Below are 18,274 nucleotides of genomic sequence, written 5' to 3'. Positions count from 1 at the left end.
TACAAAATTTCAGCCCAGCTACCGTACTACAATTTTGACCCTTCGAGCAACCTAGCAACTTCGCACATGTGAGACAAAGAGAGAAAAATCGACTTCTTATGCTTGACAAAGACTTCCTTCTCCTTCGCTAGGGTTTCCTTCCTCTTCCTTGAAGTTTGTAGCCTTTTCTGCCTCCAGCAACTGCAGATTGAACTTTTTGTGGATATTCTACAAATGAGGTCAAGTTGTTGCCTTTATATAGTGAATCTGTGAGGTCGAATTCCCTTGATGAGGCTAACTTGTCCTTCTTGAGGCCGACTTGGTGGAGGAGACCTAAAAGACCTATTTTACATTAAAATAAATTTATTTCTTGATAGATGAAGTCCAAGAAGGGTCTTTTACATGATGACAAGGACAAGGACAATGACTCTTGACACAAACCCTAGATGCCTACAATGGAGGTTTTTGACCTAAGCATGAAACCCATGCTTTAATAAGCCAATTTCTTTTATAATAAAATTTATTTTTCTTTCTTTTGGCAAATACATTTCAAATACAATTATGAAGACCGATATTAGTTACATTTTTCAACACTCCCTCTTAACTAGGGAGGTATTCATAATTACATACATACAGAGGTACATGGAAGATCTCAAAGTGATATACTCTATGAAGAGTTCACAGCACACACAGTGCTACATATTAGATACCTGACCAGGGTACTCTAATCGGGTGGGACTAAGGTGTACTCAAGCTTTAGCCACTTTAGGTACCATCAGGATTTTAAGCTCTAACACCAACCCAGGGATCTAGGTGTGTATCCAAGGTCAGAGCTCCATGACCAACGCCACCCTCCCTACTTCGGGATCTAGACATCAACACATAGGTAGACCAGATGTCCTTCCAAGCATCTTGTGGCAAACACCACCCTCCCTACTTCGGGATCTAGACATCAACACATAGGCAGACCAGATGTCCTTCCAAGCATCTTGTTGCCACAAGATGCTTCATCTCTCCTTTTCAACTAAATTGGATATATATCCACCACTCCAAGCATGCTTCAAATGTTCAATCTTTTTACGGATAGATCCTGCACAATCACAAGTAATAAACCTTTAAAGATATATTCAAGTAAACACAAACATTCAGGGTCCTCATTAATTTTGATGCTACTTATATCATCATCAAGTAGTCCAAGTAAAATTTGTTAGAAGCTTTCTTCTTCTTTTACTTCTTCAGTAGCACCTTAGTACTTTTTAATTCTTTTGTTTGCAAATCCATCTGTAGTAATTTCCTTCATTCTTTCTTCAAGGTGTTTACTATGACTGTCATATTATGTCCTACCCCTCAATCAGGGAGATATACCTTTTCTTCTATCCAAGCTCCCTCTCAACTTAGGGAGATCAACAACTACCTTCTTTTATAATATCGAAGAAACTTCATCATTTAAAGGTTTCATTTATTTCTCATGGCATCAAGGTCAACTATGATCATCATCATTCTTATAGCTTCCTTCATCATGCTCATCATTATGAACATCTTCAACATCTTGAAGATTATGTACCTGCAAAACTTTAATAGCAAGTACAACCAAATACAAGCATACAAAAGCATGAAGTTAACTATATCAAAATCATGTCATTACAATGGAAGCATCAAAATATTAGACATCAAATACCTAAACTTAGTTAGGCTCATATTCAGCAAGAGACACATTTTTTTACATATTAGACTTCAACTTCTTGCTTGGGTTTTGTCATAAACACTAGACTCCATCTTCGAGACATAAAGCCCTAATTATCAGCAATTCAATCAGATAATAATCCAATCATAATACTATACATCTAAGGTTTCAACAATACGCTTTTAGAATTACATGCCAGACTCTATTATACCCTAGATTTTATCATCAAAGCTAAATCATATCAATAATCGAAAACAATATCATCATGTCCTGGAATATCAATCTCTACTAGAGTTTTGTTACAAACTCTAGATTTCACAAACTAAACCATGAGTATCAACAATTAAGTTAGCATACTTGCATATACATATCTAGGATGCACTAGCATTTCCAAGATCAATACATCGAACAATTTTGACCAAGCTAGGGTTTCGATCAAACAAATGAATATACACCTAGGGTTTCATTCCTAGGGTTTTTCTTTAGTTATTAAAAGGGTTTTGTTCATAAACCCTAAATCACCAAACCCTAAAAATCTAGGGTTTCATTGTAAAACCCAGACATTAATAGCAAACCCTAAGGGATTAGGGTTTCTTCTATGACATTATCAAACCCCTAAACTTTAAAAAATAGGATTTCATCATATGTTCTAAACTATATCAACAAAACCTAAGAAGACTAGTGACTCATAATCAACATTGACACACCCTTAACAATGAAAGCTTAGGGTTTCACAGTGAACCCTAAAGGTTAGGATTTCACAAAATGACAAGAGATAGTATAATGAGGGTGGATTCAATCTAATGATTAATCACACTAGCAAGAATCTTTCTGATTCAAAACACTAGACATAACGATGTCAGTAATGTAAAGCAAATTTCAAAAGAGAATGATCATACCTTTTCTATGGAGAGAACCTTGTAGTGTAAGACATACCTTGAGTTGTTCTTTAACAAACCTTGTAGGACATGTTAGAGTCAGTATTTGCATACTGCCATCAGTGATCAAAACTCCTCTTTTATATCATATTAGTGTCCCATGTTGAAATTTTTATCATTCCACCTAGGTCATCATGTAAAAATTTACTCACTGATGGTAGCCCAAGTTGAAACCCCATCCCCTCTCAAAAATTTATATTTGCTGGCCCACCTTCATGTGTCTTGTTGAACATACATTGACTATAAAAGCTCATTTCATCATGTTTTGTGTCAGTCAAGTCCACCTGGAGTTCAGTCATTCAAGGTCCCATTAGGTCACTAGGTTTCATTTTCCAAGGTCCAATAAAACACCATTTCACTGCATAAGGCCAGCAAAGTATGAGAGAGAAGAAAATAATATCCCCTTTTCAGTTAAATAAGGGTTTACAAGCATGTAACCATGGTTGCTAAAATTCCAATTTTGATTTTAAGCAAGAAATTCATTCCAGTTTGTAATTTTTATTTCAAAAGGGAGATGTAATAATTTTTATTTATTTATGTAATTTTATGTTTATCATATGTAATAAGTCACTATTTTTAGTTGTTTACTCAAACTCCATTGCTAATATCATCCAAACAAAATTGTTAAAGTAACTTGCCTACCTTGCCCAATCAGATGTCTGCAATTATGATTCTCTTTTGCCCTGACCTAGTTCACTCTTTGACCTAATTCACTCATCTAGTGACTACCCAACCAAATCAAATCAAAACAACCCTGAGCTACTATATCTAGCCTAAAACCCTAATCCATCCAACCCTCTTGGCTGTGACCCTTTGGAGAGAGCCCTCTCTGACTTGGTAGGGCTAGCTACCAAGTCAAAAGGTTGGTCTGTGGTTACCTCAGCTGGACTCTTCCTCAGCCTTGGAGATCCGAAGGACTGATAACAAGACATCGATTCTTTAAGGGCTTCCTTTGCAACAATACAAGAAAAGGTTATTAGTATACAATACAAGCAAATCTCGATATGAGGAGGTAACCAATCATGAAAGATAAAACAAAGAACAATATACTTATCTTTTGGTAAAATGGTGAAGGCTCCCTCTTAATCTAATATTTCTGAGAGATACCTACAACTTATCAAAACAACTTCAAGAATTTCTAACAAGACATATTAGATCTATGAATCCTAAAACATAAAACATTACAAAACTTAGAATAGCAGATTTAGAAGGATATGTGAGAGAAGACTTAATAGTATAAGTCATTGACTTCAGATTCTTTAGTCTTGTTCTTCTTGGGTGGAGCTTCATCGGAAACATTTGCATGTTCTCTTTCTCTCTTCTTATTTCTTGGATTTTCAGGACATTGGCTTCTGTAGTGTCCCATCTTATGACAATTGCAACGTTCAATCTTTAATAGATCAACCTTCTTCTTTGGTCCTTTGAACTTCTTGTATACTACCTTCTTCTTGTGATGAGCAGAGTAGGCATTTGACGTGTTGTCTTCTTCATCCTCCTTCTTGTTACTTACTACTGAGATGCGGGCTTCTTCTTGACTGCAGAATTCCACATTTGTTCAAAGGTTAGAGTATCTTTCCAACTGCTGATCCTTGATGCAAAAGAGCTCCAAGATTTTGTTAGACCTAGTAGTGCAACAATCATGAGTTATTTTTTCTGGTACAACTTCATCTATAGCTTGGAGTTCATCTCTTATTCTAGAGATTCTTACAAAATATGATGAAACGGTATCATATTTAGCCATCTTTATTGTTCTTAGTTCATTCTTGAGACTAGTTATTTGACCAATGTTCTTGATGGTAAATAACTTAGAGAGAGCTTCATACATTCTTGAGCGGTATCTATATTGGATATGTATGGGATAAGATTGTCCTTTACTCCATCTACTATGAGATTCATGGCCAAGATGTCGGTTTTCTTGAATTTCTCCTTTCCCGATCGTCTGTAGGTTTCTTAACTTTTCCTTGCACAAGATTGAAAACTTTATGCTTAGGGAGAATAAGATCTATCCTCTTCTTCCATGCCCTATAGTTGGAGGCTCCTTCTAGCTTGTTTTTTGTCTTCATTGAGGTCCACATAGTCTCTATAGATAGTAGGCTTCGCTTCTTATATGATCCATTTTCTTAATGACCTTATTTTGTTCTTTCTTCCTTAATGCTTCTTTCAATAGATCTTCAAGCTACCTTTTTCCTTCCTTCTTCACCTTAGCTCTAATACCATGTTAGAAAATTAGAAAGGCAGAAAGATTCTCTTATATTGATAATTACTTGTGATATTCTTGTAGTCTTATTATCTTTTATTTATGTTCTTCTTTTATCTTTGTTTCATCAAGCAATCATCAAATCAAAACATGAAGATCAACGACACCAGATGTAAGCACTCAGCCAAGGCTAAAACCCCTCTCTAGGGGAAAACCCAGTCAAAATCTTCCACTAATCAAATTGAGATAGACCAAGACCTTATACCTGACCAAAATACCTTCCTCCTCAACCAAGTCAGTCTTCCAATATGATTCACTTCAGTAGTCTCTTCTAGCCCAACAACTACAACCCAGCAACAATCCAAAATTTCGGCCCAGCAACTCTAGACTTTCGGCCCAACAACTCCCAAATTTCACCCCAGCAACTCCAAAATTTTGGCCCAGCTACAGTACTGCAATTTCGGCCCTTCCAGCAACCCAACAACTTCGCACATGTGAGACAAAGAGAGAGAAAATTCGACTTCTTATGCTTGACAAAGACTTCCTTCTCCTTCACTAGGGTTTCCTTCTTCCTTGAATTTCGTACCCTTTTCGCAATCCAACAACTATAGATCGAACTTGTTGTGGATATACTACGAATGAGGTTGAGTTGTTACCTTTATATAGTGAATCTATGAGGTTGAATTCCCTTGATGAGGCCAACTTGTCCTTCTTGAGGCCAACTTGGTAGAGGAGAGCCAAAAGACCTATTTTACATTAAAATAAATTTCTTTCTTGATAGATGAAGTCCAAGAAAGGTCTTTTACATGATGACAAGGACAATAAGTCTTGACACAAACCCTAGAAGCCTATAATGGAGGCTTTGACCTGAAAACCATTGATCCCAGCATGAAACCCATGCTTTAATTAGTCAATTTCTTTTATAATAAAATTTATTTTTCTTTCTTTTGGCAAACACATTTCAAATACAATTATGAAGACTGATACTAGTTACATTTTTTTTTAACAATTTGAACTTAACTTGATCTATGTCACGAGCTTCAACTCGGACTTCACTTTCTTTGTAGAGATATTTGGACCTGATCTTAGGAGGATATATAGTGACTTTGGATCAATATTATCTCTACCACAGAAAGACTCCATCCTCCTTGCAATACTTTTAGCATAAGATACATACCTTAACTAGGTCTCAGTTTTGTTGCCAAATGGACTAAGATTTCTAACCTCTTTTGAGGCTTTGTAACAACTACAGGATCCTTATAGACTCAGCCTAATAGACTTCAAATTTCCTTTGTATACCTTTGTTATAGGACCTTTCCTCCTTCACTATCCCTTGAAGTAACTCACCCCTTCATCACAACTCTGAACCAACTATCATCACCCTCGTCCAACCCTTGCTTCAGGATGCACAACAAAATTCGTCCTAGATTAAGAGATAACTGTCCATTCTTCAAAAATGCCAACAAAATGTGATCTTCAAACTGCCATCCTTTAACCTTAGCTCTGATTCCATGTTGAGAAATCAAAATGTTGTAGATTAGGGCTGATTTCTCTTACTTGATAATTACTTGCGAATTTTTTGGCTTCTTTAATAAATTTTTATGTTCTCTTTTTTCATCAAGCACTTACCAAAATTACAAAACATGAAGATCACAAGAGACAAGAACACAAAGATATAGGCTCCAAGCTAGGGCAAAAAACCCACAAAGGGGTAAACCCAGAAAATCCTCTTCTTATAGAATCAGATCAAAGTGAGACATCCATGACCCAAGACCAACACCAAGACTGCCATGAAGACCCAAGTCATCCCTTCTCCATGTTATCTTCATCAAATCAAATTCAACAAAAGTCAACACTGGTCAATTCTTTGAAATCTAGTCCATCCATGAAAATCCAACCCCTGAAATTTCGAGCCTACAATATCACAGAAGTTATCTCAACAATTTGCACGTCTAAATAGAAATTAGGGCAAAAGAACATAACTTTCTCTTTCCTTCGACTTTGCTCCTTTTCTCCTTTGACTCTGTTGGTTATCTTCTTCTTCTTGGCACAAAAATGGAGTGAATGAGTGAGTGCACCAATGAGGTCGAACTACTCTCTATATATACGCATCCAAGAGGTTGAATAGGTTCCTTTCTAGGCTGACTTGACCAGGAGGGACGACTTGGTCTTGTGGTGACCACATTGACTCTTTTTGACTCAAAATAAATAATTTTTCTTTGTCATACAATAAGTCCAAATGGGTCTTTGACTCATGACAAATTTTTCTTTTGACTCAATAAACCCTAGAAGCATGAAGAACATTCTTGACTAATGAAATAATAATAATAACAAAAACATATTTTTCTTCTTTTTGCTTTTACATGAAATACATATTGATAATTATGAAGACCAAACCTAGTTACACTTTTCAACATTGGTAAGTCGTGTTTCACTATGGGACTACTAGAATGGTTTAGTCGAACACAATGACATGCAGTCTTTCCTTACTTACATAGCCTTTCCCTAAACCAATGGCACATATAAATAAGATAAGATGAGGACCACACAACAAATTTAATATTCAATAGTGATATTCTGAAACCCTCAATGCACTCACAAATTCAATTAAAAAACTTTATCTTTGGTGCAGCTACAGCAGTAGGGTCCACGAAAGTGAATAATATAACAATTAAATTCTCAATTGCAATTTTACCCTTTAAATATTATTATGTTCATTTTGGTAATTACAAAGTTGTAAGAAGGGGTTGTGTCTATTACTAAGGGACCATCGATGGACAACTAAACTACAATAGGTCTCGTTGACAGATTAGAAAAAGGCGAATCTGTTTATTAATGGTGACAAAAGATTCTCCAAAAGATAATAACAATGGCATGATTTTCTGCCATGAGATTTTTTTTTCAAACGTGTTTGCAATCTTCAACAGTGGCTCAATCGAATTAGATATGGCTACACATTGACATCAATTGACTCTTGTCTGAGATCTTACCAAAACAAATTTCCGACGCACAATGAATTTCAGTGACATTTCCAAAGATCGTGTTGGAATTTCTAAGTCTGACACGTTAGAAACCCTCCATGCACTTTACTGATTTATTCCTACCTACTTGTTCTATTAATTAACAAGTTATTTACCATGTAAATACTGAAAATAAATACAAGTGCATGCTCAACACATTACAGATCATCAACTGAAGGAAACAGAAACAAGCACACAAATGACACTGTTATTTTTGGACTAATGTGCCCGGAAAAACCCAGTGCAGGAAAACTAGTGCAATTATCTAAGGGTTTTATTACTAAGCAGTTCTTTTTTTAGTACACTGGGTGCCAAACTGGCTCACCCGACAGAGAAAAAATCTGGCAACAATACCTCTCTTCGGAAACAGGTATCCGGAAAGCCTGCTCCACGAAATCCCTCTCCAGCATAATTTGAAGCTCGACGTCAGCCCTGCTAGCCTCTGCATCACCCTGAAACCCTCTGCGTCAGCCTACTGAGGCTCTGTTTAGCCTCTCTAGCTCTTTGCATCACGCCTGCAGCCTCTACATGGATGACACAGGCCCTTCTGGCTCTACGCAGTCTCTGCTGCCTCTGCGGCTCCCTCTGGCTCTGCATCTGCCTCTCTATGCTTCTGCGTTGGTCTCTCGGCATTGTCCCTGCCTCTCTGCCTCGTACTCATTGCCCCTTACTGCAGCTGATCACTGATTCTATCTCTCTTAGCAAACCCCGCTCTAGAGAATAGAATGACTGATCACTCTGGTGTATTCTCCAAGTGACCCTCAAGCCTCCTCTTATACTTTTCTCATTGACATATCAACGGTCGAGATTAAGTCCCTAATCGACGACTAAGATTAGATCTGGCTTGATCCATGATTTTTGGACCATTCTAACACAGTTTTATATTAATACACATTAATATTTTAATTTCCCTAAGTTTAGACTTAGGGACTCCATTAAAAATATTAATTATTTTAATATTTCCCTAATTGTTTAGAATCTGCCCAAACCCTTTCTGGGTATTGGAGATCTCATGTGCCCTAACCTCTCCACCAAATTTCGTGGCTAGATCACATCCGATGCTACCCCAAATCAACACTCCCTCTTAGCGAGGACTGTGCTCTAGCAATACTCCTCACTGAGTATCACCCTGATCATCTAGCATCGATCCCTGTGTTGATGCTAGGCCTGTTGCCCACCATCCTCTGCACTGTTGCATCCTGTACTGCTGCCCATAGCTCTGCCATTGCCATTGCTGCATCTGTACGACAACCTCCTCTGCATCGTGCTACTGCCCATGGCCCTACCACTGCCACTGTTGCGTCTGCACTGCATCTCCTCTCATCATGCGCATCGTGCTACCCACAACACTACCACTACTAACTGCTGCACTGCAAATCAGTTATTGAAAAGTAAGTAACTAATCTCCCAACTATGACCTCGCTGTCAGGCTAGACTACTGTTGATGCTGAAGCTCCCTCTGCCGCTAACAAGTGCTCCCTCTCTGACCTCTATGTTGCTGCAACAACTCTCTGCATCTCGCACCGTTGCACACCTCTCTGTGCCACCCTGCATCTCGCACCGTTGCACCTCTCTGTGCCACCCTGCACTGGTGCAACACTCCCTGCCTCTCGCACTGTTGCAGCCTGCTACCCTCACGCTGTCCTAGGAATTCTGCATTGTAGCTCTCTCTGTCGCTTCATCCACATCAGTCTCTACCTACATCCGTCAGTCCTGCTACTCTTCGAGGCTCCCGTAGCATGGTCTAATCCAAGAGGCTGGGTACCTCGAGGATCCTGCCCCTCATTGCCTGTAGTCCATCTAACTATAGCTCGATGTCTCCCCACTTCCGCTCAAGTGGCGTGTGTGCACTCATGGCACAGTCATCGTCTGTCTCCACTTCCTTCTCTGCCCTTGCTGGTGCTGCCTTGGTCTCGGAGGCCTCTCCCTTGTTCTTCTTCCTTGGACACTAGGTCGCATAATGACCCAGCTCCCCACAGTGGAAGCATTTGACCTTGGAGAGGTCCTTCTTCTTTTGTTTCTCTTGCTTTCCCTCAAATGCTAGGGCAACATCCTCCTCCTCCTCCTTGACTCTGATCCCCTTGTCGCTGCTTCCCGCCTTGCTTAGCCTTCTGATCTCTTCTTGGCGAAGAGCCGCCCACATTTCCTCCCAATGTGGAAGGGTCGCTCTGCCTAGTATACTCTGGACAAATACCTCCCAGTCTTCTGAGACTGCGTTCAGGGTTGTTCTCACCATCAATTCTTGATCCGGTGTGGCCCCTATGGAAGTCAGCTGATCTCGGATCTCATTCAGTTGGCCGAGGAAGATGTCGATCGGTTCTCCCTTCTTCATCTGGTATGACCGCAACTAATTTTCTAGTAACATCTTTCTCTACACAGAAGTATGCTGGTACAATTTCTTCAGGGCCTCCCACATCTCATTTATCATTTCCTTCTCGGCAATGTGTGGTACTACATGGTCCTTGACCTCGTCAAGGATGATGCTCTTGGCCCTCGCCATTGCCTCCTCGTACTTGTCATTATCAGCTGGGTCAACTGGGATCGCTATCATCCTCAAGGCGAAGTGCTTGACACAATTTCTGTCAAGTACGGATAAGATTTTGGCCTTCTAGACTGCGAAGTTTGAGGCTCCATCCAGTCTGTCCTGGTCTCTTACTCCGTGTAGTTCCATGCTACTCTTCTACTTCCCTCCTAGAAGTTCTCGATGTGACTCCCTCTGAGCCTTGATTTCCCTCCTAAAAACCCTTCTGTCGATGTTGAGATGCCCCCCACTCTGATCGTCTGTGCAACTGCACCACTGATCTGGATTTCTTGGCTAGAAACCCTCGGTAGCAACTCCCTCCTCCTTGGCCTTGCCTTGTTAGGTACTGTTCTGACTACAGTACCCCACCAGCTCCACTCTACAACTTACCCACAGCCTCCTAAACCCCAGCAACCTGAAGGTGAGAGCTCCTAGGCTCTGTGTAGTCCCAGCACCGACAAACTAGCTCCCTCAACCAACTGCGTCAGCCCTCCTGGGCTCTGCATGAGCTTGTCTTTGCCTCCTTCAGCCTCTGCGCAGCCTCTTCTTGGCTCGAACTTGATGATGCAGGCACTGTGTCACCCCTTCCTTGCTGCTTTGCTGCTAGGAACAACTTCTGTCACTCGGGACAATTGTTTTCTACTGCTGCTGCTTTACTCTGCTGATGTCCTCAGTTCTCTTGTGATCTGCAACCACACTCTCATACCATGTTGGAATTTCTAAGTCTGACACGTTAGAAAGCCTCCACGCACTTTACTGATTTATTCATACCTACTTGTTTTGTTAATTAACAAGTTATTTACCATGTAAATACTGAAAATAAATACAAGTGCATGCTCAACACATTACAAATCATCAACTAAAGGAAACAAAAACAAGCACACAAATCACACCGTTATTTTTGGACTAATGTCCCCGGAAAAACGCAATGCGGGAAAACCAGTGCAACTATCTGAGGGTTTTATTATTAAGTAGTTCTTTTCTGAGTACACTGGGTGCCAAACTGGCTAACCGACAGAGATAAAAAAATCTGGCAACAATACCTCTCTTTGGAAACAGGTATCCGGAAAGCCTGCTCCAGGAAATCCCTCTCCATCACAATCTGAAGCTCAGCGTCAGCCCTGCTAGCCTCTGCATCACCCTGAAACCCTCTGCGTCAGCCTACTGAGGCTCTGCGTAGCCTCTCTGACTCTTTGTGTCACTCCTGCAGCCTCTGCATGGATGACACAGGCCCTTCTAGCTTTGCGCAGTCTCTGCTGCCTTTGCGTGGCTCCCTCTGGCTCTGCATCTGCCTCTCTTTGCTTCTGCATTGGTCTCTCGGCACTGTCTCTGCCTCTTTGCCTCGTACTCACTGCCCCTCGTTGCACCTGATCATTGATTCTATCTCTCTTAGCAAACCTCGCTCTAGAGAATAGAATGACTGATCACTCTGGTGTATTCTCCAAGTGACCCTCAAGCCTCCTCTTATACTTTTCTTGTTGACATATCAACAGCCGAGATTAAGTCCCTAATCGACGGTTAAGATTAGATCTGGCTTGATCCATGTCTTTTGGACCATTTTAACCAGGGTTGCAGGAATCGCCCCCCCCCCGGAGGATCCAAACCCGGAACCGCGGATCGGAGCGAACCGTCCCGGAATCCAAGTCGGAAGCGCGGTTCCGATTTTAAGGTTGCGCGGATCCTATTTAAAAAGGCGATTCCTGCCTTTTGGGTTGCGGCCACCCCGGAACCGCGGATCGGAGGGCGGTTCGGGCACGGGGTGGCGCCACGCTTCCGGCCCGGAACCGCACGCCACCCGCACGCCACCCAGGCGATTCCGCAAGCAACCCCGCGGCCTCCTTTTTTTTAATTTATTTTTTTTAAATTTGTTTTAATATGTGACTTAACTAGCATGAGGGGGTGGGTTAGGTTAGTTTAGGGTGAGTCTAGGGTGACTTTAGAAAAGAATAAAGCCCCCATTCTCTTCTCATTTTCTCACTTTGAGTTTATGAGAGTTGGAGAAGAGAAGAGAGGAGAGGAGAAGAGAAGAGAGGAAAGGAGAGGAGAAGAGAGGAGAGCTTGGAGGAGTGAAGAAGGAGGAGCTAGGAGAAGGAGGAGGAGCTAGGAGAAGGAGGAGGAGCTTGGAGCAAGAGCTTGGAGGACTTCATCTACAAGAGCTAAAGAGGTAAGTTCAAACCCCAAACTCCCTTGTTTTTTTGAAAAAAAAATTGTATTTTTCTCCTCCCTCTCCTACTCTTTCCCATTGTTTCTACTTGCTCCTTTATTTACAGGTTGTCCACCACCTATATCCATATTCCAAGATGGTGTTCTTTTGGCTTCTATGTATCATTCCACTCTTGGTTTTAATGATGGCAAGGGTGAGGAATAGAGGGGAAGAGGAAGGGGATGAACTTGGTCCTAATAGTAGTGACCCAATGTATGATGAGGAGGAAGGGTTTGAAGAGGAAGGGGATGAACTTGAAGAGGACACTGAAGCACAAGATGGGAAAGGTACATCAAATCCCTTGTGGAACTATGTGACCAAACTTGAAGGGGGAAAGGGTGGTGGATCTTACAAATGGATGTGCCCTCATGATTGTCATGGAGGAAAACCATATACGGGTTCATATACCCGTCTGAGGAGGCATTTTTGTGGGGTGCTAGAGAGTGATGAAAAAAAGGGTTCTGTGGGGGTAGCCATTTGCCCAAAAATTTCAAGTGAACAAAGACAAAAATACATCAAAATAGAGATGGCTGCACAACAAAAAAACAAGAAACAAAAAACTCATTCAGAATCAAGTGCAACCTCTAAATTTGGTAGTTGCCCATCTCCTTATGGTACTTCTGCAACCTCTGGAGGTAGAAAAACAATAGGGGATTTCCTTAATGTTACTGGGAGGGATGATGTGGATGGAAAGGTAGTCTGTTTTCTTTGTGCTTGCGGTGTACCATTCAATGTGCTTCGCTCTCCCTATTGGCATGACATGGTAAAGGCCATCAATGAAGCCCCAAAAGGATACAAGGCCCCCAACTATGAGAAAGCTAGAACAGTGTTATTAGAAAGAGAAAAAGCTAAGGTTCAAAGAGCTGTGACACGTTTTACACATGAGTGGGTGGATTATGGGGTATCCATTGTATCAGATGGGTGGACAAATATTAGAAACCAACATTTGATAAATGTTCTTGGTGTTTCTTCTAAGGGTGCAGTATTTATTGCATGTCATGACTCCTCCTCCATCAGTGCAACTGCACAAAACATTGCAGATCTCCTATTGAAATCAATCAAAGATGTTGGTCCGAATAATGTGGTTCAAGTGATCACAGATAATGCAGCAAATTGTAAGGCAGCAGGAAAAATTATTGAGCGTACTCATCCACACATCTTTTGGTCTGGGTGCCTGGTTCACACATTGAACCTTTTGATGCATGATATTGTGAAACACAAAGAATGTGGGTGGATTGCTGAGGTTTACAGGAAAGGGAAGCAGCTCATTAAATTCATCACAGGGCATACAAGGGTAAACTACTTCTATGGCACTTACTCCAAGTTGCAATTGCTTAAAATTGCAAAGACAAGATTTGCTAGTTATTACCTCACCTTTAGGCGGCTAGTGAAGGTGAGACAAGCTTTAACTAATCTGGTGTGTGCTGAAACATGGGATGAAATTAACCAGTGTACAGATGGTGCTACTGCTAATGTAGTCAAGGACACTGTTCTTGACACTTACTTTTGGTCACAGGTTAAATATGTTTTGCAATTCACCAAACCAATTTATTACATGATCAAGTTTGCAGATTCAGATCGACCAGTAATTGGGGAGGTGTATGAGCAAATGGATAGCATGTTGGGGCAGATTAAAGACATTGTTGAGCCTAGAGATACCACCTTGTACAATTATATTCGTGAAGAGGTGGAAAAGCGATGGGATATGCTAAATGTTCCATTGCATGCATTAGCATATGTTTTGACACCTAGGTACTATCATCCATCATGGCTTTCAAAACCAGCACCTGGGGGGGGAAGCAGGAAAAAACCACACCAAGATAAAGAGGTTCACGAAAAATATATGGCTGCATTGAGTAGATTAATCCCTGATAATGAGGAGGCTGCATTGGTACGGAGACAGGTGAGCAACTATACGCTCAACACTGGTCCATTTGGGAGCATGCATTCAATTGAAGATCGAGAGCATTTTTCTGCTCTTGAGTGGTGGAACATGCATGGAGGGCCTACTCCACTTCTACAGAGTTTGGCATTGCGGGTGCTATCACAGGTGGTAAACACTTCTTCTGCAGAGAGGTGTTGGAGCTCTTATTCTTTCATCCACAGTGTTAAAAGGAACAGGTTGAGTTTAGATCGGGCAGAGAGCTTGGTTTATGTTCATTACAACTTGCGATTGTTGTCCCATTACTGTGAAGATGCAAAGTCTAATAAAGACTTGTTGACTTGGGACAAGCATCCAGAGGAGCCCAATTTGGAGGATGGAGTGTTGCAACTAGAGCAATTAGAGGATGCTCTTATCCAGGTATGTCCATTGTGGTATGAATTTTCCAATTTTCCCTTATAAAGCATTTCTCTAATTCATGTTTTTAATTTTTTTGTTAACTAGTGTTTTTTTTTTTTTTGCATGAATTTTTTGAGCGATTCTAGGATGATGATGACCGTGTTGATATGCCACCACCCCCACCCCCATCTGGTCCTAGGTTCCATGGTTCAACACCAACAGCAGGGGGTTCTTCTTCATCAGTTCCAGTGCCACGACTTACACAGGGACCATCTTCTTCATTGCCACCACGTGGAGGCACGCCATCACGTTCTATTCGTGGTGGAAGGAGGAGAGATTAGTAGATATATTCACAATCTACTTCTTTTTGTCATAGTCTATAGATTACTCATTAGACTTGTAGACTTGTGAATTTGAATTTTGAACCTTTTTGGCTTGGCGGTGACCAAGTGACATATTTTGTAAACATTATTATTTGAATTTTGGACATGACAAATGTTGACAGTTGCTCACTTGCTAGATAAATCATAATATGCTCTATGTTTTATGTTTTATAATATGCTTAAATGTTTTATGTTTTATAATATGCTTAAAAATTTGATGTATGTTTGTAATAGCTAGAATATAGATGATTGTTGTACATACTAGTAACTACAATGGAATCATGGATGCCATATCTATCTTGATTTATGCAAAAATATGCATGTTTTCATGTCTTCTACAATTAATTTGGTATTTGGGATGTTTGTTTTGAGTATAAATGCAAAAAAATATATAAAAATATATATATATATAGCAGACGCTTCCGCGGACGCTTCGCTCCCTAGATTTTTGGAAAATGACGCTTCCGCGCTTCGCGCTTCCGCTTCGCGCTTCCGCTTCGCTCCCGCTTCGTGCAACATTGATTTTAACACAGTTTTATATTAATACACATTAATATTTTAATTTCCCTAATTTTAGACTTAGGGACTCTATTTAAAATATTAAAATATTAATTATTTTAATATCTCCCTAACTATTTAGAATCTGCCCAAACCCTTTCTGGGTATTGGAGATCTCATGTGCCCTAACCTCTCCACCAAATTTTGTGGCTAGAGCACATCTGATGCTACCCCAAATCAACAGATCGTAAATGACCGCATATTTCCTTGCCTTGCCAAACTGCGTTTTCTATTATTATTCCACTGAGTGATACGATCTATTGACTAGTGATGGTAAAGACGAAACAACAATATTGAAAACCCCTTTCTTATACTTCCACAACAATTATGTAAGTGGATAATTCCTTTAATGTTCCCAATGTTGATTTGGGGTAGCATCGGATGTGCTCTAAACTTCAAATTTTGCAGGGAGGCTTGGGCACAGGTATTCCAAAGAACCTAGAAAGCGTTTTGGGAAATTCCACCTAGAAGTGATTTTACTAAAATAATTAATATTTTTAATGGGGTTCCTAAGTCTAAACTTAGGAAAATTAAAATATTAATGGGTATTAATCTAATCAGGGGTGAAACTTCTAGAAAAAATCATGGATCAAGCCAAAACAATCTGAACCTTTGATTATGTTTTAATCTAGGTCTTTGGTTGTCCAACAAGAAGATATAAGAAGAGGCTTGATGGTCATTTAGAAAACACACAGAAAGATTGAGAAAATCGATTTTCTGAAGTGAAAAGTTCTCAGGAGGAAAATCCATTGAGGAGCTCTTGCAGCAGAGGGGCAGTGAGAATCCGGGAGAAGGAATTTCTGGAGAGTACAAGGCAGAGAGAGAATAGAAAGTCATACAGAGGAAGACTGACACTGGCCCACGCAGTGTTGACGCAAAGGCAGCGCAGTCCTTGAGGGCAAGTCGAGTTCCAATTGAGGGGAGTCGAAATTCAATTGTCGGAAGCCAGGGTGTGAGTCTGGGAGGCAGAAAGTCAATTTCTCAGCCAACAAAGGATCCAAAGGAGAGGCAGCGTAATACCCAAGAGGGGTGACGCAGTTCTACACAGAGGCCATGTAGAGGGTGACGCAAAGCCTCCAAAGTAGCAGGATCAGTCACTGATTCTCCAGTGACAGGGTGAGATCATTTCACCAGTGTTTTGTTCAGTATTCTCTCTGTATTGGATTGCTAGTTGAGCATCCTAGAATTGTACTTAGAATTTCTCCTACATAATAATAAAACCCTCAGAGTTGTTGCATCGGTTTTCCCAAGTTGGGTTTTTCCGGGGACTATTTGTCCAAAAATAATTGTGTCCTATGTGTTGTATTTTTCTTTCTTGCTCAGTATTTTGTTTCCGCATATATGTTAATTGAGTGAAGGTTGCAGATGTATTTTCTTCGATATTTACCGTAGAGCATAGTAAATAACTTGCATGAATTAACAAGTAGGAGAAGTAACATCAGTTTGTTGCAGTAGGGGTTCCTCTTGTGGAATTTTCACACCCAAGCCTAACTTGTGTTTAATAGAAGGCCGCGAAGACAATGAGGAAGTGTAGTATGATCTTACAAATTTTTTAGAGCCACTTAAAGACCAGGCCGTTTAAACTGTGTATTCTTTCCTGATTATAATTGTGGATTCCTTAAATTTTCAGTGATCAATATTCATGAATCCTGAATGAATGATAGGAAAAAATTCACTTTTCCATGGAGATTTTATAAATAAAATGGTCAAGGGCCATTTTATTTTTCTTTTCCAGTCAAGACCTAAGCAGAGAACTATGGGAAAAAAATATGGTTGTGGTCAAAAACCAACAAATTATGTTTCCAACAACAACAAAATTTTGACCATAAGTATAATGGCCAAGGGCCAAGATAAAATTAGCTCTGATATCAAATCATACGAACAAATTTTGTTATCACACAAAATATTAAAAATGTTTGGAATATTAAGAAATCCATGTGGGCAATATATATTGTATATAAGTGATTGATAATAGAAAATAGGATGATTGATTGTACAATGAGGGCCCGATATATATGCCGAGGTGGGATGGTCTTTCATGAATAGTCATGTCCCTTGAGACATGTTCTTTCATTACACTAATTATTATTTATATTATTTTATATATTTATATTGATAATAGAGTCTTATTTTCTAAACTCTTGGAAGATTACTAGTAGAATATATTCCCACTGTCTCCTACCCTTTTTGGTTTATATATCGACAAGCTTGAGGAGTGGTTAAATTCACAAGGGGGTGATGGTATCTATTTGTGCAAGTTTGTTATAAGGCTTCTTTTGTATGCAGATGACCTTATTCTGATTGCTAAATCGGCGCTTGGTTTGCAAGAGCACTTACTATCCCTTGAGCATTTTTGTAGAAGTGTGGGGATGCAAGTCAATATCAGCAAAACGAAAGTAGTGGTCTTCTCTAAGAAAAGAAAACATAACCAACATAAGTTCTACTTTGAAGGCAACATTCTGGAAGAAGTTGCGGAATACAAATACCTCGGAGTTGACTTCAACAAAAAT

At 40.1% G+C, this 18,274-nt stretch overlaps 2 protein-coding genes across 5 annotated transcripts in view; one reads left to right on the top strand and one right to left on the bottom strand.

The window, feature by feature from the left end:
• The window catches only part of LOC149218258 (uncharacterized), a 512,634-nt gene that overhangs the window by 272,740 nt on the left and 221,620 nt on the right, over positions 1-18,274 (bottom strand). The window lies entirely within an intron of this gene.
• LOC149218259 (uncharacterized) lies at positions 12,339-15,272 on the top strand. The gene is made up of 2 exons (XM_089382372.1): positions 12,339-14,844; positions 14,970-15,272. The coding sequence occupies exons 1-2, from the start codon at positions 12,640-12,642 to the stop codon at positions 15,162-15,164; spliced, it is 2,400 nt and encodes a 799-aa protein (XP_089238498.1). The 5' UTR covers positions 12,339-12,639; the 3' UTR covers positions 15,165-15,272.

Source organism: Pinus tabuliformis, chromosome Q (assembly GCF_031772625.1).
Source record: "Pinus tabuliformis cultivar Carrire ecotype Pingquan chromosome Q, CPIR1, whole genome shotgun sequence".
Classification (NCBI taxonomy): domain Eukaryota; kingdom Viridiplantae; phylum Streptophyta; class Pinopsida; order Pinales; family Pinaceae; genus Pinus; species Pinus tabuliformis.
Note: the sequence above shows the minus strand (reverse complement) of the source record. Positions and strands in the feature narration are given on the sequence as shown.

Bases quoted from the DNA above. Each gene is read 5' to 3' on its own strand.
- LOC149218259 (XM_089382372.1), top strand. From the start codon at position 12,640: ATGGTGTTCTTTTGGCTTCTATGTATCATTCCACTCTTGGTTTTAATG. The intron at 14,845-14,969 runs GTATGTCCATTG...GAGCGATTCTAG, and splicing joins TAGAGGATGCTCTTATCCAG to GATGATGATGACCGTGTTGA.